Source organism: Rhipicephalus microplus, chromosome X, assembly GCF_043290135.1.
Source record: "Rhipicephalus microplus isolate Deutch F79 chromosome X, USDA_Rmic, whole genome shotgun sequence".
NCBI classification, from domain to species: Eukaryota; Metazoa; Arthropoda; class Arachnida; order Ixodida; family Ixodidae; genus Rhipicephalus; species Rhipicephalus microplus.
In genome coordinates this window covers 134,086,535-134,114,033 of record NC_134710.1, presented here as the reverse complement: position 1 = coordinate 134,114,033, position 27,499 = coordinate 134,086,535, and the positions used below count along the sequence as shown (strand labels likewise).

The 27,499-nt window shown below is 44.1% G+C and overlaps 1 protein-coding gene across 5 annotated transcripts in view; it reads left to right on the top strand.

Moving 5' to 3' along the window:
* The window catches only part of LOC119176510 (uncharacterized), a 133,386-nt gene that overhangs the window by 56,318 nt on the left and 49,569 nt on the right, over positions 1-27,499 (top strand). For all 5 annotated transcript variants that reach the window (XM_075877769.1, XM_037427831.2, XM_075877766.1 and 2 more), the window contains 5 exons: positions 2,491-2,627; positions 2,704-2,831; positions 3,903-4,107; positions 8,230-8,374; positions 11,494-11,574. In XM_075877769.1, the coding sequence (XP_075733884.1) occupies positions 2,491-2,627; positions 2,704-2,831; positions 3,903-4,107; positions 8,230-8,374; positions 11,494-11,574 (696 nt within the window). The remainder of the gene's footprint in view (positions 1-2,490; positions 2,628-2,703; positions 2,832-3,902; positions 4,108-8,229; positions 8,375-11,493; positions 11,575-27,499) is intronic.

Sequence of the window (27,499 nt, the reverse complement as noted above, 5' to 3'; positions counted from 1 at the left end):
AATTTATACGGACTCCCTCAGTGTGGTAACGGCTCTGCACAATCTTAAAAAACAAAAAAAAAAAACCCTGTCCTCGTCTCACTTTACTACACTTTATGCACACTCTACACACTCAAACAACATGTTGTAGTGTGCTGGGTGCCAGGGCACCGTGAGATCCAAGGCAACGTGATGGCGGATCAGCTTGCTGCTTCCGTCCACGGAAGCACTGCCACTACACCCATATCAATCCCAGCCCTTGATCTTAAGCCGTTTCTCAAACGAAAGCTCAGGGACTACTGGCAAAGCAAGTGGGATCGACACACACAAAACAAACTACATGTTATTAAGCCACACCTTGGTCATTGGCCACCAGTATCAAAATCACGTCACACAGAGGTAACACTAACGAGGCTCAGGATAGGACACACATACACGACACACTCACATCTTTTGTCTGGTGGCGATCCACCATTGTGTGACAGATGTGGTGAAGCACCAACGGTTCTTCACATTTTAATCCAGTGCAAACAACTAGACACTCTAAGAAAACAACACTTTTCATTACCCTACCGACAACATACACCTTCACACCCTGCAATGTTCGTCGGTAGGGAACCACTGTTCACTCATAAATTGCTGCTAGCTTCTTTAAGAGATGTTCACTTTTATCATGTCATATACCCAGGCAATGCGTAGCGCGACCTCTTGAGAGAGGTTGCTGCTGCATAGACTACATTTAAAGCACTTGCCTCGCAGCCCTTGGACACAAGGGCGCTGACGAGGCACTTGTACGAGTGCCAAATATTTTTACACGTTTTTATTATCAAAACCTTTGTCACCCTTTTTTACTATGCATATCACGCCACTGTCATGATTTTAATACTTATGTTTTTACCCGCATTGTCGCGAGGAATTTTAAGGCCCCTATACAGCTACGCAACATATCATTGTCCACATCTCTATTCATTGAAATGGCACTCTTTGGCCATCAATTGGCCCTTGCGCCGTAAAGCGCCACACATCAATCAATCAATCAATGTAACTTGGCAAAAAAAAAAAAACATTACAACAGAAAGGCTCATCTCATCATGTGAGCTTTGCAAAGGGTGAAGGGGATGTTTGGAATATCGTTTAAACCATTTTTATAAAGGGGATGTTTGGAATGTGTTGGAATACTGTCTAAAACATTTTTACAAAGTCAAGGCATGAAGCACGCTCCAGTGTCTACCGCCATATCATTGTTGAAATTTTAAAATTTTAGTTGTGAAAGGTATGGTGTATCACAAATGGATATTTTGTAATCATATAGAGATTTACAGCAAATGCAAATTTTCCTGTGGATATTTTTATCATTTCTACTGTCCAGTTACTGATTGAACAAATCTAACTTCACAGTCGCTTATCCAGGTTTTTCATATTTGTCCGCCCAGCCAACCTGTCAAGATAGTAACTCAATGCTTTTGAAGTGTGTCTAAATAATTGAGCAGGAGCAGGAATACAGGTTGTTGCTTAAGTTCACAAACTTTCGGGTGCACACCTTTATAAGTGGAATGAATTACAAAAGGTAACTCTATTCCACTTTGCTTTTTATTGTGAACTTGCCATTGGTCTTTCCTGACTAGTATTCAGAAAAAACCTAATTGAAAAATTTCTGGTCCCGCTCATTTTTTCTGTCAGTGAAATGGTGACTGGAAACTTCATAAATCTGCAGCATCAAAATGACGGTTATGCTAATATTATGCTAAATTATAGTTAGCAAACTTGTCAATGGGTAAAATATTCCACGAGTGCGTTGTTCGAATATATAATGAAAAATGGTGCTGAATTTTATTCTGAAAGAAAATAAAGGAATTGACAAGAAATATACAATCAAGCAAATATAATTATACCTAAACGAGTGCCCTACATCAACTAAACAGTCAGTGGCCAGCGAAGTTCTCTTCTGCTCAGAATAGGACACTCTCCGATTATTCCATAAATGTTTCAGTTTTGTTCGGCTTATTGTAGCACTGTTCAGAATAATATTGTGATTGGACACTTTCAAATCTTTTGCTGCAACCCATGACAAACGAGAGCACAGAATAGAATAGCATTACATTCTTGCAACCCTTGTCAGATACCTGAACAGCTTAAAAGTGTGGCAGTGAAGAAGGCCATAATAATACGTAAGCTCATTCACTGTTGGACCAAGAGCATTGATAAGGAGGGAGATTACTTCAAAAAATTATGTGCATAGTGCAACCTTAGATTCAGGTTTATAAACCATAGAATGAAGAGTGTGAATAGTGTTTTACTTGCCCTCTTCTTTCACTGCAGTTTCTTTAAAGAACAAAGTAATGTCACTTTTGGTAAGAAAAATTTGAGTCAGGTAATGTGTAATAGCAGTTGATAATTCTTTCATGTATAATTCTGTGTCAAATGTTCTGTTTCAATTGCCTATTGGATACTGACACTAGAAAAGCTACTTTGAAGGTTACTGAACAGTGTCACACCACTTACACCATGCAGGCACGCCTTGACCGTCATGCTCAGGAGCACAAGGATGAGCTTTTTAAGGACAAGTACTACTTCTGCAACCAGTGTCCCGAATTCTTCTGCAAGCGGCACCTTCTTAAGGAGCACATGAAAATGCACAATAAAATTAAGTGAGAATACACTACACTGATTTTGATTAGTATATGAAAGTGAAACAGATGCCTTAATAACTTTTTTTATTCTTAGGGCGTCCCTTTCCCATCGCACCTACAAGAAAAATATTGATCGGTCATCATTCTCACATAAATGTACAACATGTAAAAAGCAGTTTCAGAAGCCCAGTCAGCTGTTGAGGCACGTCAGGATACATACAGGTATGTCTCTACCCTGTTCGAAGTGCTATGGTAAGCTTACTGCTGCTTAGTTGACGTTAGCAATAGCTTGCCCACCATCTACCAGCAGCTGCAGAAAGTAGCTGTTCCATGAAGCTTGCTTCATGTCCCTTGCTCTGCTCTTCTTAACACAACACTGCCCTCCTAGAACATTTTCCTTCTTTTCTGTAGCTATCAGCATATGGTGGCACAAGTATATACAAATGTCTTCTTTACAGCAGCTAGCTTATCCATAAATATAATCTTCTTACTACTAATAGTAATATTTTAAAACAAGATGCATAGTAAAAAGTATTACAACATATTGTAACACCTATCATAATAGTAAAATTTGGTCATTTTGTAAAATTTGAGCGACTGAGCATGGATAAGCACAAGAACGTTCTTGTTAAATGTGCATCCTTCTTAGTCCTGGGTTATGTAGTGCATTTTTATAAAGGGCGTCATTCAGAATGTATTTTTTTGTGATAAAATATTTTTTTGAATATAGTGTTTTTTTTTTCATCTAAATAAATATTAAAGTCATTGGAGTCAGACGCGATACCGTTGCGCCACCGGGTCACGACAATATTAAAGTCATTGTGTCCATACTAATAATAAAGCTTTTGGTCTAGAACTAGCATTAAGTGTTGTTATCCTGTGTACATTTGGGGCAAATAAGTATTTGGCAGCTTTGAATAGTGAATTATCAAATCAAATGGCATAAGCAATTTAGGTTTTATTTTCAATTTTTAATGTTTTCACACCTCTAAACTACATGCTAAATATAGTAAAACCAAAGTAAAAGGGCACTACTGGCATTGCATGGGTAATAAAACAAAGTAGGTAAGTGCAGATGCAGAATAATCTAGCCTAGATTTATATGAAAAGCCTCCTTTTACATTATGTTTGTAATTTATTGTTGGAAACATGGAATGAGAATGCACCATGGTTAGTCAGTAGAAACATTTAATAAACCGCTACGGAAAAAAATATAAGGGCATAGCAGAGATATCCTTAGGGCTAGTAAAGTGTGATGATGTGTTGTGATAAACTAAGTATGTTTTTGTGCAGGAGAGCGGCCCTTTGAGTGCAAAATTTGCCACAAGACGTTCAATCAGAAAGGAGCTCTCCAAATTCACTTGAGTAAACACAGTGGTTTAAGGCCCCATCACTGCGAGTTTTGCTCAGCTGCCTTCTCTCAAAGGGGCAACCTGCGTGCTCATATACAGAGGGTTCATTCTGCATCACCAAGTGACCAAAACACACCCATGTTCAGGTAGGTGCTGTCGTAAGGAATTTCTTGTTTATGCTGTTTCTTAGACTGAAAGACACTCAGTTTCAAGTTATTGGTGCACTATGATTCAACACATTTCATGTGGTCTCATGTGATTTCAATGCACAGTCACAGTCATTTCAATGCACAGTCGCCCTATAGCATACGGGGGTGATGCCGATGAGCATTTCGAAACTACAGCAGGATCTGCGATACACAGTGTGGTGCAGCGACAGAACGGACACAAACGGCTGTTCGTGGTACAGTATTTCGCGGTCAGCTTCTTAGCGAAAACTGACACAGTTTTCTTTTTTAAAAACTGGTACAGTCACAGAGAGCCAAATCATTTACTGCATGGCTAGTTGCATGCAGCACTTCTCTCACTCTGGACATCACGACTGCTGATCCGCTTGCTGTTGTGTACACCCTTTTCGCTTCAGGCCATGCACATATTCAGTGATTAGCCTGCTGGGTTAACGCGGCAATGAAGAGCTTTCCGCAAGCAATGCGCTCTCTGCGACGCTCTAGTAATCCTGGCCGCTGATGGAGACGCGTTTGGGCTGTCGCTACAATAAAAGCGTCCAGCATCGTAACAACGACACTGCGCTCACTGTACTGTGCGCGTGTTGGCATAATACAGCAAGGTTTCTTGGTGCCTGCTACTTGCAACGCTAAACTTTGTGGCAGTGAGCTGCTTGCATTTCTGTAAAGGGGTGCGCGCTTGAACACGGTCTCGTAAAACGAAGCGGCAGCACAGCATGTTCAGGTAGTCGCCTACTAAAAGCGTGCAGTCGACCTAAAGTGGGGCTACACCACACGCGTGCCCGAGTAGATAACCAGGATGCTTACTGTGATGAGGCTTTTCGGCTACGATAAGTCATACTGGCGCACTCATCGGTGGTCGCTGCCTTGTCTTTGCTTTTTCCATGATGATTACTTTCAATGTCATCTGCGCAATCACGCAGAAGTTGGAATAACGTATTGGCTGATCACTGCACTTATCAACATGATGGAAGACCGTCCACGTCACATTCTGGCGTCTGCAAGTCAAGTGGCGCAGTAAAATGACGCAAAATGTTATCGCAGTACGCAGTTAGTACGCACTAACTGGTCGGCATAAGCTGAACACTACTGCTTAAGCGGTCTGCGAATGCATTAGTCTCTATGAGACTCAGTCGGGGATTTGTCGCAGCTGCATTTTAACAGTTAGTTAAAAGTGGGTATGCACTAACGAGGTTTGACTTTACTGTATTTTCTGGTATGTTAGTTGCGCATTTGTATAAGCCACACCACCCTAAAATATTATATGCAATGCACCTCCGTGTAAGATACACCTGTTTTAATTCTGTCAACCTGATAAAACAGAATGATGCTGGCAGAGTATGTTCATTGTGAAATGCGTAGTCACACACGGCACTGAATATCTGAAAGCAGGAGTATAAAATTTTTAAATTACGCTGTTCTGAGGTGCAGAAAACCAATATTCCGCTGTATTTAAAGCCACATCCTCCGGTGCAAGTTCTACGGCCTTAGTTGGCTGCATCTGAGAGTTGCTGTTGTCAGCCTCTGAGTACATAACTCCTTTACGGGGCGTTGAAAGCATCTTGAAGTGTATCATTGCTGTAGCTTCTGCGACATTATGAGGCTTAATGGGGCAAATTACCAACAATCATGACACACGGTTAACCCCTACATATACGCATACAAAACATAAATGGCGACAGGAAGTCGGAAGCTGCGTCTACTGCTGCACTAGAGTGGCACCTTGTGCAAAAACAAATGATGGTGATAATGAACTGGTACTTTCGTTGTTGTCACTGAAATTGTGGACGCTACGTCACAATGATAGGTTGTGGTGCCCTTTTTTTATTTATTGGCTCCATTCCAAGGATTTCATTATTAACAGGATGATAGTGTATGTGACGATGATGACGTTTATTGCGGCCATAGTTACTGTGGTTGCCGCATCGCTTCAACAGCACTGACCTCGCCCCGCCGCGGTGGTCCAGTGGCTAAGGTACTCGGCTACTGATCCGCAGGTCGCGGGATCGAATTCCGGCTGCAGCGGCTGCATTTCCGATGGAGGCAGAAATGTTGTAAGCCCGTGTGCTCAGATTTGGGTGCACGTTAAAGAACCCCAGGTGATCGAAATTTCTGGAGCCCTCCACTACGGCGTCTCTCATAATCATATGGTGCGTTTGGGACGTTAAACCCCACATATCAATCAGCGCTGACCGGTGAGACCACACGCTCTTCATTGCTATACTAAGTTTAGACACTTTTTACGATTGCTATCAGGCGCAGTTTATGGTACTCCTGAGTGAAATATCGACATGTTGGTTTGGCAGGATTGCATAACTTCTTGCGTATATAAGACACACCATTGTACAAGACACACCTATCAAAATATTGGAAAAAAACTGTGTCTTATACATCAGGAAATATAGTACTATTGGAAGCCATTTTTTTCTCTTTTTTCTCTGTTATTGTATGCTGTTACCCACTTGTTTCTGTAATGTCTTCGGGCCCCTGAAGGTGCTGAAATACAGTGGACTCTTGGTAAGCGGAAATCTGTTAAGTGGAACTGCTGCTTAAGTGGAACAAGTGCTTCTGTCATGATTGGTTTTGCTCTTGCATTCGGCACCCTTGTTCATCTCTCAGTAAATGTCCCTTCTAATTCTGTTTAATGAGAGTCTACTGTAAATAAATATGCACATTGCTTGTTTCAAAACAAGCTGGCTTGATCACCATCATATCTTTTGCATCACTTCATATTGAGCATAGAAATATGCTACACTTTCTAAATCTGAGTGAATAATTTTAGTGCATTTTATTTCATCTTTCTCCTCCTTGTGTAATTTATTTGCCATACTTGTGAGTGAGAGATGCAGGACCCTGCAGTATCAAAGATACATTTATCCTAGATAATACCTTAAAGGAATACTGACTGCATTTTTCGGAGGTATGTTTGCACTGTAACACAAATCTCCTCTACACAGAGATGGCTCTGAGCAAGTGTGAGGCTCAGAAAATGCTGGTAACATATTTTATTTTGATATTAGAGTTAGTTTGCTCATGGTGCACCTACGGACCTGCTAGCTTGACATCACGCTGCAGTACTAATTCTGGTGGCTGCACGCAGCAATCTGGCTAGCTTTGATGACATTGGGTGCCAAAAATTCCAAAATGGCCACTTGTGCTTCACCGATTGTGCTTTGGTGGGGAGCGGCTGTGGAAACGTCACAATATCTTATGCGGCCACGTGATGAGAAGCTTGTATTGTGTTGTGATGTCAGGGTACTATAGGAACGTAAACTAGGTTTCAGGAACGTACTGTAATTACTTTTTCAGGGTCTACTCATTCTTAGCAGTACATTTTCTAGTCTGCTGAGGGCTTGGCCTTTCATTTGATGAAAAAAAAAAAAAAAACACAACCGAAAATTTCCGTGTCAGTAAGGCTATGCAAACAAACAAGTTCCTAAATTAGCCACTGACTCTTGTTCTGTTGGACCATGAAGCAGTGTCTAGAGGGTGGAAGCTCAGGTGAAGATGGAAGCTCGAAGAGATGGAAATTGGGAAACATTGATCATTGTTGAAGACAAGCAAGGTGACTTGTTTTCTTCAATTGCAGCCTTGAATTTGACGAGTCTGCTCGTCGAAATGGCTCCAGCAACAATCCATGTTCACGAATTTTTCAACTCAATGGCTTGAAAATGCTGTGGGCTGGATAACATTCTTGCTTTATGTAGTTGCTGAGTGGTGCCATAGCACTCTTTTAAAAAGTGGAAAAAAATTCTTGCATATTAATGAAGCTAATTTGAAGTGGAGCGTTTCTGCTAGTGGGAAGTAAACCATGTGCAAGTAAACAGCTGTGAACCTGCAAGAGTCTCCAGAGTGGAAAAATAAGGAGAAAATAAATAATGTGTCCAAATATGTCAACGTATAATTGTCTTGTAGTATCATATTAGACAACATTCGTCTACTAGTATCTTGCATCTATATTTCAGGTTTTTATAACTCCTCAAAATCTTGAACCAGCTTTGTTTGTAATACCGTTATAATATAGCTTTACTTAAGCTGTTACGTAACGTAAATGCACATATTTGGTGATGGATTGGCGTGCAGGTGTCAAGAGTGTGCATGCACTTTTCGGCGACTTGGGAGCCTAAATGCACACATGAGCCGAGTACATTCTGGCCATATGAACCTGTATACCAGCTTGTCGACAAAGGATGCATTGGAGTCACTGTCCAAGAATCTACACCAGCAGGTGAGTAACAGGTGTCCGTGAGCATGTTAGCTTGTTTTTCTTTTAGAAGGGGTCCAACTGTGTACACAGGCCCTGTTTTATTCTCAAGCAAACTTAAAGGGAGATGCGAGTCGAAAACAAGTTTTTTTCTTCAAAATTACATGTTTTTTTCTCTTTCTTTCACAAGTTTTCTACTTTCAAATACTGAAGATTGTAATTTAACTCGAAGTAGATCGAAATCTTTTTTAAAAAGTACGCGGTGACTACTAAAAACTAAAAATAGCCCATTGTCGCCTGGCTGCTTGCCATTGCATTTCTCATGAGGAGTTTACTAAAGCTACATGCTCAAAATGACCATAATTGCCAAGCTCTCATCATGGAAGAAATCATCTTAAGAAACATGTCTTTTCCGTATAGATAATCTTTCACCTACACCTTTAAAGTGTCTTTTCTCAAGATGCAATTTTGGGCAAGTTCTTGAGTTTTAGTACTTCTGATAGTGCGATCGGGATGAAATTTTACCCACATATTCCTTAACACAGGAAAGGTGCAAGTATTTTCTTTAAAACTTGATATCACCTGTATAATTACAGTAAACATATGATAATTCAAATTCTGATAATTCATACTTTCAGTTAATTCAAACAAAATTCAATTTCTTGGTTGGCACTCTATTCTTTCAATGTATTCAAAAGCCTCTTAATTCAAACTCCATCATTCAGTTAATTAATTGCAGGTCCATACCAGAAAATATCAGCTGCTTTCCCGCTGCTATTTAAAAATTTGTGTGCCTATATAATCCTAACAGTCTAAAAATGAAAAGTAAGAAGCATCTGTAGTCTTTAAGGGAAAAGGCTTTGCAACTAAACAAATGTTAGAAACAAAGCACACGCATGGTAAACCATGATGCTTGTCAACTGGTATAAAGAGCTTTAGGCTGAAGGTACATACCTATAGCAATGAAGCAGTTGTCAATTCATGATTTGTTTGAAAGGTCTGATCAGCAGTAAATGGCTAATAAACTTGTGGACTTTACACCTCTGCTTTCTGTTCACTGCGTGCAGTTAGGGCATAAAAACACTTAAAAAATTTTTAAATGTGATGAAATCAATGCCGAATCATAATGTGTGGTGTCACTTCACCCAGAGTCTGAGAAGTTCTCATAATTTAAACTTCTTGGTAATTCATACAAAATTCAGAGGTCCCTTTGAGTTTGAATTAACGAGGATCGACTGTATTATGAATGTAAAGTAAGCAATTAGTATGGGCTTTCTTGCATTTCTTGCATTTCAATTTTTTTATTCATTAAAATGTCTTATGTGTACTTTCTTTATAGTTACTTGCATGCTACATCGAAGGTGGAGCAATATGAGCCATTAATGACTTGGAACTATAGAAGTTAAGTGGCATAAAATGTTCATCCAAAATGAACTATGCTTTACAAATTGTCAGGAAAGGGAAAGAAGACAACCACCTATTTGTAGCACGAAGCCACTAGGAAATCCGTACGGATTTTTAAGAAAGAAAAGCCTCTCAGCTGCCGAAAAATTCGTCCAGGTTCGGGGTTCGAACCCTGGATCAACGCCTTTCTGGGGCGGTCGCTCTGCCGATTGAGCTAACCAGGAAGCTAGCTAGCAATTGACAGCGCGAGGGCGAATCCATTGACAGCTCGAAGCACATGGACGCAAGTAATGCAAATGAGTTCTCCTGAAACATGCAAGGTGGCAGAAGAGTTAAGAAAGAGAAAGAAGACAACCACCAATTCGTAGCACGAAGCGTCAAGATAATCTGTACAGATTTCTCAGAAAGAAAATCCAATAAATTCGTTCTTGTCTGGTGTTCGAACCCGGGACCAACGCCAACGTGCTACAAATGGGTGGTTGTCTTCTTTCCCTTTCGTAATCCTTCCGCCATCTTGTGGATTTCCGCAGAACTCATTTGCAATATTTGCTTTCAAATTGTCATGCCACAAACGAAAACTGCATTTTACTGTAAAAGTTATTACGTATTTGAAATCAAAATAAAAGCTTAAATATACAGCAAAAATTTCATTGCTCTAGGTTACACATTAGTGTAACTTATTTTTTGAATTGCATCTCCCCTTGATGTACTTGTACACTGTTGACTTTTAAATGTAAAAGTTGACCTTAAATGTAAAAGAAACACCAAGTCATCATTGCAAAATGAACTGCATCTAAAGTATGAGTCACAGAGGCCTGGCAGCATGGTATCATGCATATGGTAGTTGTCGTATGATAGTTACCGTATTATGCATATGGTAGACAACATGTGAACATAAATGTAGCATTTTTGCTTCCACAAAATTGCACAGTTTGTGCAGACTAACCAGACCTGCCTCATCAAAGAAGAAAGAATGCAAAACGAAGCATAATAGGTTTATAGAGCTAAATGATGAAGTTGTGTACTAGCTTTCATTGACATGCGGTAAGAATTATGTGGGTCGGAGTAGACGGAACACCATTACAACATGAAGGAAAAAAGAGGTGGGTTTCTCTATACCCATCCCAGACATTGCAGTGATTCAGGTGCCAGCGCAAGTGACTGTTTTCATACCATGTACATACTCATTTTTAATGAGTGTTTAATTATGAGTACCAGTATATATTAGCTGACCCACAAAATAATTGAGGCTGAAATGATATATAAGCTGTTAAATAACTGTATTTCAAAACCGTCGATTGCACTCTTCTGTCAGGAGTTAGCCTATCTGCGTAAAGATCGGTGAATTTGCAAAGTGCCACCATGATGGTTGTAAAGTGACGTTGCCCATTATGCGGTTCCCTGTTAGCCCTGTGTGTGTCAAGTCTTTTAGTCATTCAGCATCATCACTTTGAATTATAAATCTTGTATCCTGTACTCAGTTCCTGCAGTTTCTGTTTAAGTGTTGAGTTTGGTAGCACTGTGTCCTTGTGCTTGTATATATTTGTCGACTGACTTTTAAAAGAGCAGTATGCAGCCTCTACCCATGTGTGCAAGTCACGTTGCTCCTTCACTCCAACAAGGTATACCGATCTCTAAAATTGTTGAACTGGCAGATTTGTCTTTCATATTTATAGAGTCTTTGATGCCTGTGTAGCAGCTAGCCAATAATATGGCTTGCACATCTCATCCCTGTCTAGATGTCAGTTGCGGATTCCCATCAAGAAGGCTCAAACGAAACTAACCTGCTGACTCGGAGCAATGCTGACCTTTTACAACAGGTAAGTGATTATTCATATCTGTAGAACCTTGTTAGAATAATTATATAAATGTAAGAACAGGATAATGTCAAACTGAATGACAGAACCGTGTGTACCAAATTCTTTAAAAAAAAATGCCCCACCTCCCCAAATGGAATCGTGAGGAAATGTGAATGCATTGCGTAGCGTCTATAACAGCGTTTGTGAGAACTCAGCGTTAGAAGAATAATGTTTTTTTTTACACCGTGCAGCCAATAGCGTTGATTGCCGCACATTGAATCTTTCTGTTGCGAGAATCGCGGTATGTGTTTTCAGCTCTAGTAGCTAGTGGTATCGGTTAAAAAGTACTATGAAGTGAACAAAACAAATTATGTTCTTGGCTTGGCGTTGGCGTTTCACAGCGGCATCTTGAGCACACATTTCCGGATGTTCTTGAAAGGTGCCCAGCCAGCGAATGGTCAAGAGTGAGGCGCGAGCGGACGAGAAAGTGGGGCGCAGGGAGGAAAGAGAGCGAACGGCGAGAGAAGGAGCAGTAAAGCACTGCACCTGTCATGGCACCTGACAGCCATAATATCAGCGTCTTATCGACACAAATGCTCCAGTAACCCTGGCAGCAAAAATACTACAAACACGTTTCAAACACACTACATTGAGGCAGTGGCAAGCAGGGCTGGGCAAAGATACTTTGAAATTGTATTGCGATAAGATACACGATACTTAGACAAAAGAGTATTGGTGACACAGATACAAGATACTGCCGCAAAAATTGTATCTGATATGATACTTGTGAGTTGTATCTAAGATACTTCGATACATTCACAAATTTGTTGTTATAGACCCCCACAGTCAAGTAGTGAACGCGTGGACACAAATATGATGGCTTGAAAGCTTCTGAAATGTGCCCCATTTCATTTTAATGCAATGTTTGTTGTTACTTCAAAAGCTTTGTTCCAAAGTAATTAAGTTTAAGTCCTTAAAACATATGAAGTGTGAAGGAGAAAACGCATCGTTGGCAAGCAACATCGCCACCGCTTGGGTACTGGGTGTTGGGCTTCTCTCGCTCGGCTCGTGCTGATCATCGCCGGCATCTGCTTGACCATTGCTTTTTCCCGATCGAGTTTCATCGTAGGATCACCGTCGCAACAGTTGCCAAGAAACCCTGTTTCAATTGGTGGAGGGTGCTGACATTCCCCGTCGCCTGAACCTGGGTTCTGCCATTCGCCGTCGCCTAAACCTGGAGCTGCGCAACCGAACGCTACCTCCCATCATGGCTACCAACAACGCGCAACCTGGCTCTTCCATTCCATCCCCCAGCAACCCCGGCGTTCTTCGTTTGCGAGAGCCCAAAGTCTTTAGCGGAGCTGATGAGACCGACGTGGAAGACTGCTTCGCTAACTACGAACTGGTGAGCGCAAACAACAAGTGGGATGACGCGGACAAACTGACTAACGTCATTTTTTATCTCACTGACGTGGCCGAAATGTGGTATAACAACCACAAAAACGACATTACGATGTGGTCCATCTTCAAAACGTCGTTTGCTGACGTTTTCGGCCGACCCGCTGTCCGCAGGTCCAGAGCCGAACAACGCTTGTCGACTCGCGCACAGAAGCCATCTGAATCGTTCACCAGTTACATCGAAGACATTATTGGTCTTTGCAACCGTGTGAACACCGCCATGCCCGAGTCGGAGAAGATTCAACACATCATCAAAGGGATAAATGACGGCGCATTTCAGATGCTCCTGATGCGCAATCCTGCCACCGTTGTGGAACTTGTGACTTTATGTCAAAGTTTCGACGAGTTGAGGAAGCAGCGCGGCCTTACTCGGCCATTTTCCTCACACGCTGACTCACTATCTAGTCTTACTTCTGTTCCTGATTACTCAACAACCCTGCAAGAGATCAAAGACTTTGTGCGTGAAGAAGTAGCTCGGCAGCTGTCGTTGACTCCCTTCACGCAGCAGCCGCAATCCTCTCGTCTGCTTTCACCACTCCGCGACGTTATTGCCGAAGAGGTAGCTCAGGCTGTTTCCGTCACTGCCCACCAGCAGCCTGTGGCCATGCCTGTTCCCCATGTGCCGGCTATGCAGCCCGTGGCCGCGCCTCTTACTTATGCCCAGGTGGTACGCAGCAGACCCCGCCAGCAGCTTTTGCCACCCATGCGTGCAGTTGCTCCCCACTCTACCCCTCTTTCGACGCCTTGGGCTACACCACGAGTCAGCAATTCCTGGCGCACTGCTGACAATCGACCGATCTGCTACGCCTGCGGTACTCCAGGACACGTGGCACAATATTGTCGTCGTCGCTTCCAATCGCAACACAACGCTACTTGGCCGTTACCGTATGACCCGCAGCCCACGCACCTACCTGCTCCCTATCCTTCACCGCAGTATGGCTACACTAATTTTCCCGAGTCTCAGTCACCCCAGCCCCCAGCTCCGACTCACTCTCCCCGCTCGCCGTCTCCTCGCAGGCGATCTCTGTCCCCAATGCGTCCCCGACCCGCTTCCTCCAACCGGGAAAACTGAACGCCACAGTTCCAGAGGCAAGAACTGCGCCGTCATCAAAACGCCCAAGTCCTCGCATTTCACCTGCTAACGTCGTCGCCATATCTGTCGATGGTGTTTCTACCTTTGCCCTTATCGACACAGGTGCTGCCGTTTCTGTTATAGCCGCCCAGCTCTGCCGCTCCCTACGCAAAGTGACCACGCCGCTCTCTGGACTATCGCTTCGTACGGCTAGCGCACAACCAGTTCGACCTCTCGGCACCTGTACAGCCCGCATTTTCATCCAAGGCTCTATGTACGTTGTCGAGTTCATCGTCCTTTCGGTGTGCTCGCATGACGTTATCCTCGGGTGGGACTTCCTGTCACATCATCATGTCGTCATCGACTGCGCACGCGCTGAAGTTCAATTTTCGCACCTGTCTGACGAACCTCGGCACGAAATTCTTGAGCGGTCCCCAAAACTCGTCGTACATGAAGACACTGAAATTCCGCCAGCCTCTCTTGCCGTTGTCCCTGTTTGCTGCGATGACCATAACGATGCTACAGAAATGTTTACACCTTCCGACATTTTCATGAGCTGCAGAGCCATTTCCTTGCCTTTCGCTACACTCGACGTCACTGCTGGCCGAAGCAATATTTTCGTCCACAATCCCCTTTCTGCACCGCTTACGCTACTTGCCGGCGAATGTCTCGGTCGAGTGGAGTACCTCTATTCCTCTTTATTCCTTAACATGCCAGACGAATCGTGCAAGAGCGCCTCGACCGAACTTCATGCCCTTTCCCCACTGGAATGCTCATCAAGTGACACCTTCTCGAGTTCCATCGCCGACACCTTAAGTGCCCATGAACGCGCCGAGCTTCTTAATCTCCTCCAGCACTTCGCAAGTTCATTCGACGTTTCTCAGCCGCAATTGGGTCGGACTTCCGCAGTGCACCACTACATTGACACCGGTTCGCACCAGCCATGACGTCAAATACCGCACCGTGTCTCTGCTGCAGAACGTCACGTCATCAACGACCAGGTCGAAGAGATGCTACGCCGTCGCGTTATTCAACCATCGCACAGTCCTTGGGCATCTCCTGTCGTTCTAGTTCGAAAGAAGGAGGGATCGATTCGATTTTGCGTCGACTACCGGCGATTAAACAAGGTGACGCGGAAAGACGTCTATCAATTACCGCGCATCGACGACGTCCTTGACAGCCTCCAAGGAGCCGAATTCTTCTCCTCCTTAGACTTACGATCTGGATACTGGCAGGTTCCTATGGCAGAAGCTGATCGCCAGAAAACTGCATTCGTTACACCAGATGGCCTGTACGAATTTAACGTAATGCCATTTGGGCTTTGTTATGCTCCTGCCACGTTTGAACGACTCATGGACAGCACACTGCATGGACTGAAGTGGTCTGTGTGTCTATGCTACCTCGACGACATTGTCGTTTTCTCTCCCGATTTTCCTACACATCTGCTTCGCCTCCAACTGGTTCTGACGTGTTTAACCAACGCTGGGCTCCAACTGAACTTTAAAAAATGCCGCTTCGCCACGCGAGAGCTGTCCATCTTAGGGCACATCGTGTCCAAGCATGGTGTTCGACCCGACCCTGCAAAACTGCGAGCAATCGCTCAGTTCCCGAAACCTACTACAGTGAAAGAATTACGCAGTTTTGTCGGACTATGCTCGTACTTCCGGCACTTTGTGCGAAATTTTGCGTCGATCATGTCACCACTGACCAACCTCCTACGCGGTGACGCAGACCTTTCATCCTGGTCTTCTGACTGCGACGTCGCGTTTGCCACGCTCCGTAGTCTGCTAACATCTCCTCCAATTCTTCGGCATTTTGACCCAACAGCTGCAACAGATGTTCACACAGACGCTAGTGGGGTTGGTTTAGGCGCCGTCCTCGCCCAACGCAAGCCGGGCTACTCCGAATACGTCGTCGCTTATGCGAGTCGCACACTTACTAAAGCTGAGGCCAATTACAGCGTCACTGAAAAAGAGTGCTCAGCGCTAGTGTGGGCGCTTCGCAAGTTCCGCTCTTATTGGTACGGTCGCCCATTCGACCTGGTAACGGACCACCATGCACTTTGTTGGCTCGCCACATTGAAAGATCCTTCTGGCCGCCTAGCTCGGTGGGCACTGCAAATCCAGGAGTACGACATTCGTGTCATCTATCGCAGCGGACGCAAGCATTCTGACGCCGACGCCCTGTCGCGTTCGCCTTTACCTCCCGACTCGGCCTGCGGAACCACTGGTACCAACTCCGTCGCATCTCTCGACCTCGACTCCTTTGCCAGTGAACAACACAAGGACCCGTGGATCGCTTCCCTTTTTAACTGTCTCTCTGGATCGTCAACCACTGCGGTACCACGATCTCTCCGACGTCTAGCTGCTCATTTCGCCATTCGTGATCGGCTGCTACACCGACGCAACCACGCCCCCGAAGGTCGTAAGTGGCTCTTGGTTGTTCCGCGCAGCTTGCGATCACAAATCTGCGCCTCCTTTTACGACGATCCCCAATGTGGTCATGCCGGAGTTTTCAAAACTTATGAACGCATTCGCCATCGCTTCTACTGGCGCGGAATGTATAATTTCATTCAAAAATTGGTTATGGGCTGCCCTGACTGTCAACGCCGCAAATCACCGCCTTTCCACTCGTCCGGTGCGCTTCAACCGCTTCCGTGCCCTGCCAAACCTTTCGATCGGATTGGAATTGATCTCTATGGCCCTCTACCGACAACATCAGATGAAAATCGGTGGATCATAGTCGCTGTGGACCATTTAACACGCTACGCTGAGATCGCCGCCCTTCCAAGTGCCACTGCGCGGGACGTAGCATCCTTCATCCTTCATCGCTTCATACTACGACATGGTGCACCTCGAGAACTACTAAGCGACCGAGGTCAAGCCTTCCTATCAGAAGTCGTCACATCTCTGCTTTCTGAATGCCATGTTGTTCATCGCAAGACCACGACATACCACCCGCAGACTAACGGGCTCACGGAAAGATTTAACCGCACCCTTGGCGATATGCTCGCCATGTATGTGACATCCGATCATACTAACTGGGATCGCATTCTTCCATTCATCACGTTCGCATATAACACCACTGCACAGTCTACCACTGGATTTTCACCTTTCTTCTTTATGGATGCGAACCATCCCACACCATCGACACTCTCCTTCCATACCGTTCTGACGCATCCGAATGCCCATCTGTGTCCGAAGCTGCCCGAAATGCGGAAGAGTGCCGTGAACTCGCACGCACCTTTACGTCACAAGAACAACAGCGCCAGAAAGAAAACGCCGACTCTTCACAAAGCCCCAGCTATTCCCCGGGATCACTTGTATGGCTGACTATTCCTTACCAAACCCCCGGCATTTCCTCAAAACTCGTTCCAAAGTACGAGGGCCCATACCGCGTTTTGGAGCAAACCTCGCCGGTGAAGTTCAGTAGGGTTGAGAGCTGGGCTAGTTGGTGAGACATCATTTAATCATATGGTGTAGTAGCGCAAAATTCACGGGGACAAAGAGGACAAGAAAAGCGAGTGTCGTGTTTTCTTGTCCTCTTTGTCCCCGTGAATTTTGCGCTACTACACCATATGGTTAAATGATGTCTCGCCGGTGAATTTTCTCATTGAGCCACTTTCCCCATCTGACGACATGCGCCGGCGTGGACGTGACATCGTCCACGTCGCCCGCCTTAAGCCATATCATAGCCCTCTGCCTCCAGACTCTTAGGTCGCCAGGATGGCTCTTTTTCGGCGGGGGCAATTTGTGAAGAAGAAAACGCATCGTTGGCAAACAACATCGCCACCGCTTGGGTACTGGGTGCTGGGCTCCTCTCGCTCGGCTCGTGCTGATCATCGCCGGCATCTGCTTGACCGTTGCTCTTTCCCGATCGTGTTTCATCGGAGGACCACCGTCGCAACAGTCGCCAATAAACCCTTTTTCAGAAGGTTTAATTTATTTGTTTAACAGGACAGCTCTATTGACACTTTGATGGCAGCGGTTCTTGCTTGTAATTTTCGTAATTGATGGGAGTCGCTGCTGAGCTTGCAGACCAGCTAGCGGATTGCCATCTAATCACACGAGCTTTGATCAGAAGCCTTCACGCGATGACGTGAATACCGGTGTGCAATTTCAGCTTCTCTAGAAGAGATCGTTTCACAATACTGAATCACCGTTGTATTGCAGCAACAATGCCAGTTGCGACATTTTTGTGGAACAATGCGTATATAGGCAGGCCTACATAGAGCTCTTAAAGCTGCTGTTACCTTTCTTGTTTTTTTTTATCTGCCGGCGTAAACCTGTAGTTTTTTAAATACTCACTAACGTATCAATTTTCTTAAGCGAGAGGACATGTGCACCTCAGAAACGCCTCAGACCCATTGTATTGTCACGTAGTGGTGACTATGAAGAAAGTGGCCGTCACAGTCAAACTAATTAGCTTATTTTTGTCCATAAAAGTAAAAAAATCAAAGTACAAGCAAAGCGCGCTGTACTTTTGACAGCGGCAAACAGTGTCGTCGGCCTTCGGTAACCTTATCAATGGCAGAACGCTTCTTGTATTTATACAGCAGTGATCGCGCATTCCAACGTTATCGCTGGTGCATGCGTAAGGTCACAAATTAACAATAGTACGAGTGCGGTGCCTAATCTGAATAACAATTTTTCAGTTTTTACGTTCTCAAACTTCGATACGATTACGCAGACCGCTGAAGGGGAGAGCTTTGAAATTTTGACCATGTAGTGTTCATTAACATGCAATGAAAACTAAGTGCATGCTCCTCTAGCATTTCAACTCCATCGACATGCGGCCACCGTAGTCGGATTGGCGCGTAATCTGGGCAGCACATTCTGGAACATTGTCAAAGTTTACGAAATATTGCGGGTGGCTTGCGTCGAGCGATCCTTAATTTTTTGTGACTTAGATCCAATCACACCAAATTAAAAAAAAAAAAAGAGTGCGTGGTAGCCTAGTTGCACAAATCGTCCCGGGACAACGCTGCTATTCAATCAATTTCAGGCTATAACTACGATTCCCTGGCAATTAGTAATAGCTGAAAAATTGGGAGGACTAAAAATGGCAAACATTTATAACTAAAATAGAAAAGCCATTCTGTTTCAAGCATTCGTGGTGAATCAGTTGAGATGCACAATACAGGTGGCACTCCTAATAGCTATGGCAATTAAGCCATAAATATTAAGAGTGCCTCCAGTATTATGCGTCTGGAGAGCGGCATCAGAACTTGTCACACGACACGCAGTGTGGTGTGCAGCGCTTGCAAGTAGTGAAGGGTAAGTGTTATGGCTCGGACAAAACTGAAAAGGGAATAAATCTAGAAAACAAAAGACATGTGGGAGAGAATGCGAAGGCAGTTTCTGTAGACACTGCGCAAGCTTTGTCGTGTTTCTTTGCTTCCCGAAAGGGTCGTGCACACCTGGTCGCCTGCCCTAACTGGTGGAGTCTGACGTAAGTATAAAATGATGTCACAGCTCTTAATTTTAATAAAGTGGTTTAGTGACACCAGTACTAGCTTGAGAATCGCAGTTCAATCAGTCATTAATGTTTCCCTCAGTGTAGCATTGCAACTGCAGTATCTTGTATCTTAAAACAGTGGTTCTCAAACAGCGGTTTGCGGGCGAAGCCATTTTTATGATATGCGAAACCCTCGCCCACATTTTTTTTTAGTGCGACTGTGCCACATATTTATGAACTGTCCAAAATGAAGTGATGTGACACATTTGTTTATCCCCTCCGCTACAAGGGGTCCCCCATCACTTTCGACACATCCATGGCTGTGAACCTCTGTCTCAAGATACAAAGGTACATTATTGAATGTAATGGAAATATAGATACATATACTCGTCTTGCAAGACGTATCGCGATACAGATACAAGATATGCAAAGAGTATCTAAGATAGTATCTCAGATACATGTATCTTCGATACTGCCCAGCCCTGGTGGCAAGTCACGTTCAAGTCAAGGAGGTGGGGGCTCTGGTTTCTAGGGGCGAGGATACGCGTGTGCGCCCGCAGCTATTGCTGACAGTTGCCAACGCCGAAGTGTGACATGATGGGGGCTCCGGTTGCTAAGGACGCGCGCGCTCACAGTTGTTGCTATAGGAGAGGGTGACGGACGCCTGACATAGCTCGACTAAGAAATGTATTCGATTCGCATTTAAAAACCACTGATATTCGCTGGCTGTGTATTTGAACTCAAATGTCCAGATATCCAACACAAATAGCCAGTGGACGTACTGTGAAAATTTGGCCTGTGTGGCTGTTTTCTGGATCTTTTATCTGGATGTCCAATTGGACATCCAGATAGAAGGATGACTGGCATTATTGTCTGTTAGATATCATCATATATATATATATATATATATATATATATATATATATATAATGAGATCTAACAGAGACTAATGCCAAGGAATGTACAGGGGAAGTTATTAGAACCAATGGAATGTAAATAAGAAAAAAGAAAAGTGGGTGAAAAAATAACCAGCCATGAGCAGGAACCTACAACCTTCAAATAACGCGTTCGATGCTTTAACCACTGAGCTATCACAGCGACCTTCCCTCCATCCACTTTTTTGGGTTTTTATGTGAATTTAGAAGTAGGAGTGTCAGTCAGCGCCATCTATAAGCCTAGCGACGAGTGTGAAACACTCTTTTATGCGCATGTGTGGCGTCACGTAGCACGTTATTACGAGCGGGCAGGTGATTAATAGTCCCTTGTATACAACCTAATGACACCAAGTCTGCCAGTACGAGACCCTCGTTAATGAATAAGGGAAAGAGGTGTATACCTAAGGGCTCGTTTTTCGGTGTTTTGACACAATATTAATGAGATCTATCAGACAGGAATGCCAAGGAATGTACAGGGTAAGTTATTAGAACCAATGGAATGTAAATAAGAAGAAAGAAAAGTGGGTGAAAAAATAACCGGCCGTGAGCAGGCTGGTTGGCCGTGAGCAGGCATTTCAATAGAACTTTGGGAGACATGCTCGCTATGTTTATTGATTCTGACCCCTCCAATTGGGACGTCATTCTTCCTTTTGTGACGTACGCTTACAATACGGTGATTCAATCAACAACAGGCTTTTCTCCATTTTTTCTTTTATATGGTCGTGACCCATGCAGCACACTCGACACAATTTTGCCATACAATCCTGATGTCTCCGAGTTCAGCCCAGTTTCTGAAATGGCCGAACATGCCGAAGAGTGTCGTCAGCTTGCACGGTCCTTCACAGTCGATAATCAAGCCCTCCAAAAAAAAAAACGCCACGACCGTGATCTTGTTCAGGACACTTTCCCCATCGGTTCTCTCGTGTGGCTCCGACTGCCCTTCCACTCTACTGAACTGGCTCTCAAGTTTGCACCGAAGTATACTGGCCCTTACCGTGTCATACAGCGCCCTTCTTCTGTCACCTACGTGATTGAACCGCTCAAGCGGTCCACGGACAAGCGCCGCCTTGGTCGTGAGATGGTTCACGTCATTCGCCTCAAGCCCTGCTACGACCTTCCTGTTCTCTCGTCACCTTGAGTCGCTGGGATGGCTCGTCTTCATCGCCGGGGTATTATTGTATTGGGGAATTCGCAAGGCAATGACCAGTAGAACCATCTCTGAGTGCGAAGCGTGAGTGTGTGCACGAGCTGTAAACGCTGGACTGCTCAAGTCTTTGTATCCGTACCGGTTGTCTGCCTACTATCTGGCGTCGCTATTAAACTCCTTTGCAATAGTAACAAACCAGCTTATCATTTGTTAAGAGTATGCATGAGTTGTAAACCATTGAAAGTAAAATCAAGCCATTAGGGCTGAAAATGAATCCTCGTTTTGAGTTGTAATGACATTTGATTTTGCAATCAGTAGATAATGCAAGGATAATTGGTTATTAAGTTCACTTGAAGATGCTTGCTAAAAATCATAAGAAGCTAGCACCACAAGGCACTGGTTGTAACTACTCAGACATCACAGGTGTTCATATTGCAATATGCTTGTTTAAAGGGACACTAAAGTTAAATAACAATTTACATCAGAGTGAAAGCTCAATGTATAACAACATCTAAAACGACAATATTATCAACAACAGTGGCCTACTTACCGGGAAATTAAATTAAATGCACAATAGCACAAGCGCCGTTGTAGGACATTTTGAAAATTATCTTGATGACATCAGAAGGACCGCCTACAATTAATCACTAGTAATCGATCTAACTGCACTAAATAAAGAACCTTCCGTACATCAAGAAATAAAATAAAATTCTGCTTGTACGTTTCTGCTTGATTCATGGAATAAAAAACCACCAGACGTTACTATGGGGAATGCCGCGAGTGGTTCAAAAATTCAATTTTCGCCTGGTTACACAAGACAGGTGGTGCCATTTAGTTGGATGCGGTTGAACCAAAACATGTCTGCCATTTCGGAGCTAACGGAAGGAAATTAATCAATGGTCATTGCTGCTGTGGCTCCTGCTGCTTTCGGTCTGTTGCTACTAGTGAAGTAAAGCTGGGCAACGTTGTGCAGGGCAACAGTGACGTGAATTGGTCTGTTCTGTCCACTTCTTGAGGCGGGTAATTTGAAGTGCGCTAACCCGATGCGGACCGCTAGAACGTGATTTTATTTCAAAATAGGCCCTTCCTTGGCACAAAAGTAGTGCTACGAAGTTTCTGGGCCGCTATTTTAACAATCAATGTCGACTGAATAGTTGCTTTTAGTGTCCCTTTACCGAGGCCTCTCTGTGTTGCAGTGCTGTCTTGTCACTTTGGTGGGCATTGTTTTACTCTGCACTGATGCCCTGTCATGGCAGTGTGTTCAAGACACAAATAGTCAGAAGCAGCTGTGCACGAGCACCCTAGAGTAAAAGCATGATCTCTGCGACATCTTCATATGTTTCGCATGTTTTGTTATCTGAGGCCTCGATAGTACTCAAAGAATCAGCAAAGCATTGCAAAGAGCCTGAGGAATTGGTAGATACGTCATATTAATGACAATAGGGCGAGAAGATTAGCCCACCCTGTTTGTTTAAAGCAGTATTTAATTTATTGAAAGCAAGGATCACCACTAATACTTGGTCAGAGACAGGGCTGGGCAGGGATACTCAGAAAAGTATTCCATGATACAAATATCTGGATACATTTGCTGACAGCATAAAATGCAGAAACGGAGATACATACATGACAGGGTATTTCGGAGATACTTTGGAGGGCTGGGCAGGGATACTCAGAAAAGTATTCCATGATACAAATATCTGGATACATTTGCTGACAGCATAAAATGCAGAAACGGAGATACATACATGACAGGGTATTTCGGAGATACTTTGGCTGATGTTAAATGTGACAAAGTATCCCAGAATACATATATAGGAACACAGATTCAAGAATACAGATAAATATATATGTATATATATTGTAAGAGATTCAGACACCGAGACAGCACCTGATCTTGGGCCAGCTGTTACAATTTCTTCTTCGTGTTCCTCTATCTCGCTAGCCTAGCATGCGCATCTGTGCCAGAGTGTCGGTGTAGTTTTCCATCATCGTTGTCGATGGAGCACACGACAATGTTTTTAGTGGGCGATGCTGGCTGCATTGCAGTGGTCGGTGCTGGCCATGCTGCGACGCTGCTTGGGAATCCGCCTGTGTGTTGTTTCTGCGGCCAGAATTGGCTTTGTCGCAGTTTTCTGTCTATTCCATGCGAGAACTTGCAATGACTTGCCAACAATGTCTCTGTTGGGCAGTGTTGGCTGTGGCGGGGTGATCTGTCCTGACCACGCTGCAACTTTTCAGAAAAAGTAGTTCCATTCTTCTCTGGTGGCCGGAGTAGGCATTCTAGTGGTAGTTGAAGTTTCCTGCAGTGGCGTAGTTTTCTTGAAGATGGTTCTGGTGGGCGGCCCTGACTTGATCGACATGGTTGCCGGTTGATCATAGAACATTTTTTTTTTGTCCCACAACATTTTCGAAAACAGGGCAGAAAATGGTAAATCCGGCAACGAAACATGTAGCATCATACACGGTCATCTGCGCATTTTTCAGGGGACCAAGGGTCGTTTCCCCATGTGATTAGACACATGCACCAACATGGGGTGAGGTCCCTCGTGCTGACCTGCGAGTGGCTTCTGCGATGATGATGAAGCTAGTGCGTGACTTGTGCAGTGTTGTCGCTGTGGGGCTCCCAGATGCTATCAAGTTGGCAATTCTTGAAGCCCTACTGCTTACAGGCTGGAGATCCTTGATGGAAGCCGTTTCGAAATTCGGAGACCAGGTACGCCTTCGACCAAATCAATCGTCGTCTTCTCACAGACCTTGGTGTTTTCTGAGAAATTGCCAACCAGCTAGTCTTTAAGGCTCTCCAGTTCGGGAAGTGCATATGTGGCATGCATATCCGCTTCCGTCTAATCACAGGGAATGTTTGTAGACTCTCCTCGGGTAGTGACGATCTCTGTATTAGTGAAGGTCGAGTTGCACGGGCAGGTAGGACAGCGAATCAAACCGAAAGCAGTTATAAGCTTTTAGCTCCACTCCGCCCATGACTGCTGCTTAAAGCCTTCATACAGGCGCCACGCTGCTGCACTTTCCCAAAGACTATCTATAGCCGCGAACCATTTTTGATGCTCTGTCCAAACCGCGCACATGGCTAGTGCTTTGACAGTTGCCACCCAGCTGTCAGCGTCGTTACGGAACTCGTCAAATTCCAGCAGTTCGCAGATGGATGGCGATGGTGGGCGGCACATGAGAACACCGAGATTGCTGAAGCGAAGCAGCCGAGCTGGTCTGGGAGCTGCAGGAGGTCGTCCCTCAACTCTCTGCATTGCTCAGATGAGCAGGCCTCAAGGTCTTATAAGGCGCTTCATCCAACATGGCGTTGTTTGCACTCAGGGCTGGCAGAATTGCAGGGAACAGCACGAAGCTCGTCACTGTTATGGGGTTGTTGGGAGTGAAGCCCGCAGAGACAGGAATCATGGTTTCCGAGTTGGCAGCGGACCCCGCACTCAATCTATCGAGATCCACCGGCAAGGAAGTCTGGACGGCATTCTATGGTGGCTTGTATGTGGGCAGAGTACTGGGAACGAAACGCAGGCCATGGGAAGCATAGACGGCATTTGCAAAGGACAGGAGTCCATGCGTATGCCTACCATGAAGTGGTAGCATGGTGTTCGTTAGGTTGTGCCCTGGTACCGCAGGGGAGGCATGGTTGCCGTCCACTGGTGGTCTGATGGGCAGCTAAAGCGTTGGTCCGGTTGGTGGTTTCGCCAAGGAAGTATGGATGGAGAAGCCCGCGCTGCCGACTACCCGCAAGGACAGGTACAGGTGGCTTTAGCCATAAGGTTCACTCAGACTGTGTCATTGTAAAGGATTCAGACACAGAAACAGCACCCGATGCTGGGCCAGCTGTTACAATCTGTTCTTCGTCTTCCTCTGCCCCGCTAGCCCAGCATGCGTGCTTGTGCTAGAGTTCCAGTGTAGTTCTCCGTCATCCCAATATATATGTTCTTTTTTGGTGCTGCTGATGCTTTGCAAAGACAATTATTAAGAGCAGCATATGGTTGAATATCTTGAATAATTTTGTAGAGAAATTTGCAAGTCAGGCATATCTCGTAACTACCTTGTACATACCTCGTACATGCCTCGTTCATACCTTATACATGACAGTCACAAAAATGTAAAAAATGTGTTGGCATTTTCCTACCGATTAGACGGGCATGAGTTAGAGCGAGTAACGCATTTTAAATACTTGGGTGTCATCCTATCTGAAGACATTAGTTGGAAAACTCACATTAACAACTTGTGCAGCATTGCAGAAAAGAAGCTGTGGTTTTTAAGAAGAAAATTGAAACTGGCATCAACCAAAGCAAAACTTACGGCATATTTGACGCTTGTGCGGCCTACGCTAGAATATGCGAGTATTATATAGGATCGGTATAGGAGATACCAGATTGATAAGATCGAAAAAATACAAAGGCGAGCAGCTAGGTTTATTCTGTCGAGATTTAAAAGCACTGATTCGGTTAGTGACATACTAAGCCATCTTAAACTACCTCGCCTTTCAAACCGACGGAGAATAGCTAGGTTGAAATTTATTTTCATGCTAAAAAAACAATTCCCTAAACTTAGACACTAGTTTGTATTTAAAACCAAGGAACACTCGCACCGTCAGGGGTAGCCATGCAGGCCAGTTTCTCGCAATAATGCCAGGGTAGACAGTTCTAAATATATGTTCCTACCGAAAACAATAGAAGACTGGAATGCTCTTCCACAGGCTGCAGTTTCTGCAGTCACAGTTAATCAGTTTGAGTCGTCCTTGCTTCGTCATTACTCACTTATAAGTGATTAATAGCTGCTGTAACATTTTATTCGTGTGTTCTTGCATTTCTTTGTGCTCCTGTCTTGCGCACGTGCTGTACACGTGTTTCTTGGTGCAGTTCCTGTCCATTCCATTGCAGAACACTTGCTGCGCCGCTTGTATGCGGGGATGTTGTGCGTGGCCGAACCTCGGTTGTTGAACACGTGTTGCTTGTCTTTGTTGTCGCTATAGCTTGCCACTGCGTGCAAATGGTATCTTGGCTCAAATTTGCTCTTGGATTTGTCTACAAAAATGCGCCTTTGTATCGGGCTGAGAAGTTTTGTTAGTGTTATTTCTTTTGTTGTCTACCACCCTGTAAGGCCCCACTGGGGCTAACAGTATTAATAAATAAATAATAATAAATATCTCTCAAATTACTTATGAGCACCTGTGAATTAAAAAAAGACTATACATTAATTTCACAGATGCTGTTTCTCTGGCTAAGAGGCATGTTGCATTTATTGTGCTAAGGGGAGATGGGATTCGAAAAAAAAAAAAAGGTTGTGTTAATATAGCCGAGAGCAGTCCAATTTTTGCTGTATATGTAGCTTTTTATGCTGATTTCAAATATATAATTAGTTTTATAGTAAGTTGCACAGTTTTTGTTTAGTACCATGACAATTTATAAAGTATAGTTCATATTGGATAAATATTGTATTCAACTAAACCTTAATAGCTCTGAGCTATGGTCATGTTGCTCCACATTAATTGTAAAATGCAATTAACTATCAAGAAAGTGTATATAAGACATTTTAATGGACAAGGCAAATTGTAATGTGGAAATTCTTAGAATCCTCAGCCAATAGTAATTGCTTACTTTAGGTTCATAATAATTATACAGGCAATCTCAAGTTTTAAAGGGGCCCTGCAACACTTTTTTTGTGCATGGTCAGAAAACACTGCCAATCGTTAGTATAGGCTCCCAATAGCATGCAAGCCAAATTACAGCGGAGCACCTGGCCTTTAATTCACAATAAATTATCAAAGTCAGCTAAAAATTGCTTTCTCTTCTCTTGACAAATGATAGAAGAGGCTCGAAAATCTCACCTAGCAAGCCCATATATCAGCCATTGGCTGATTCGGAC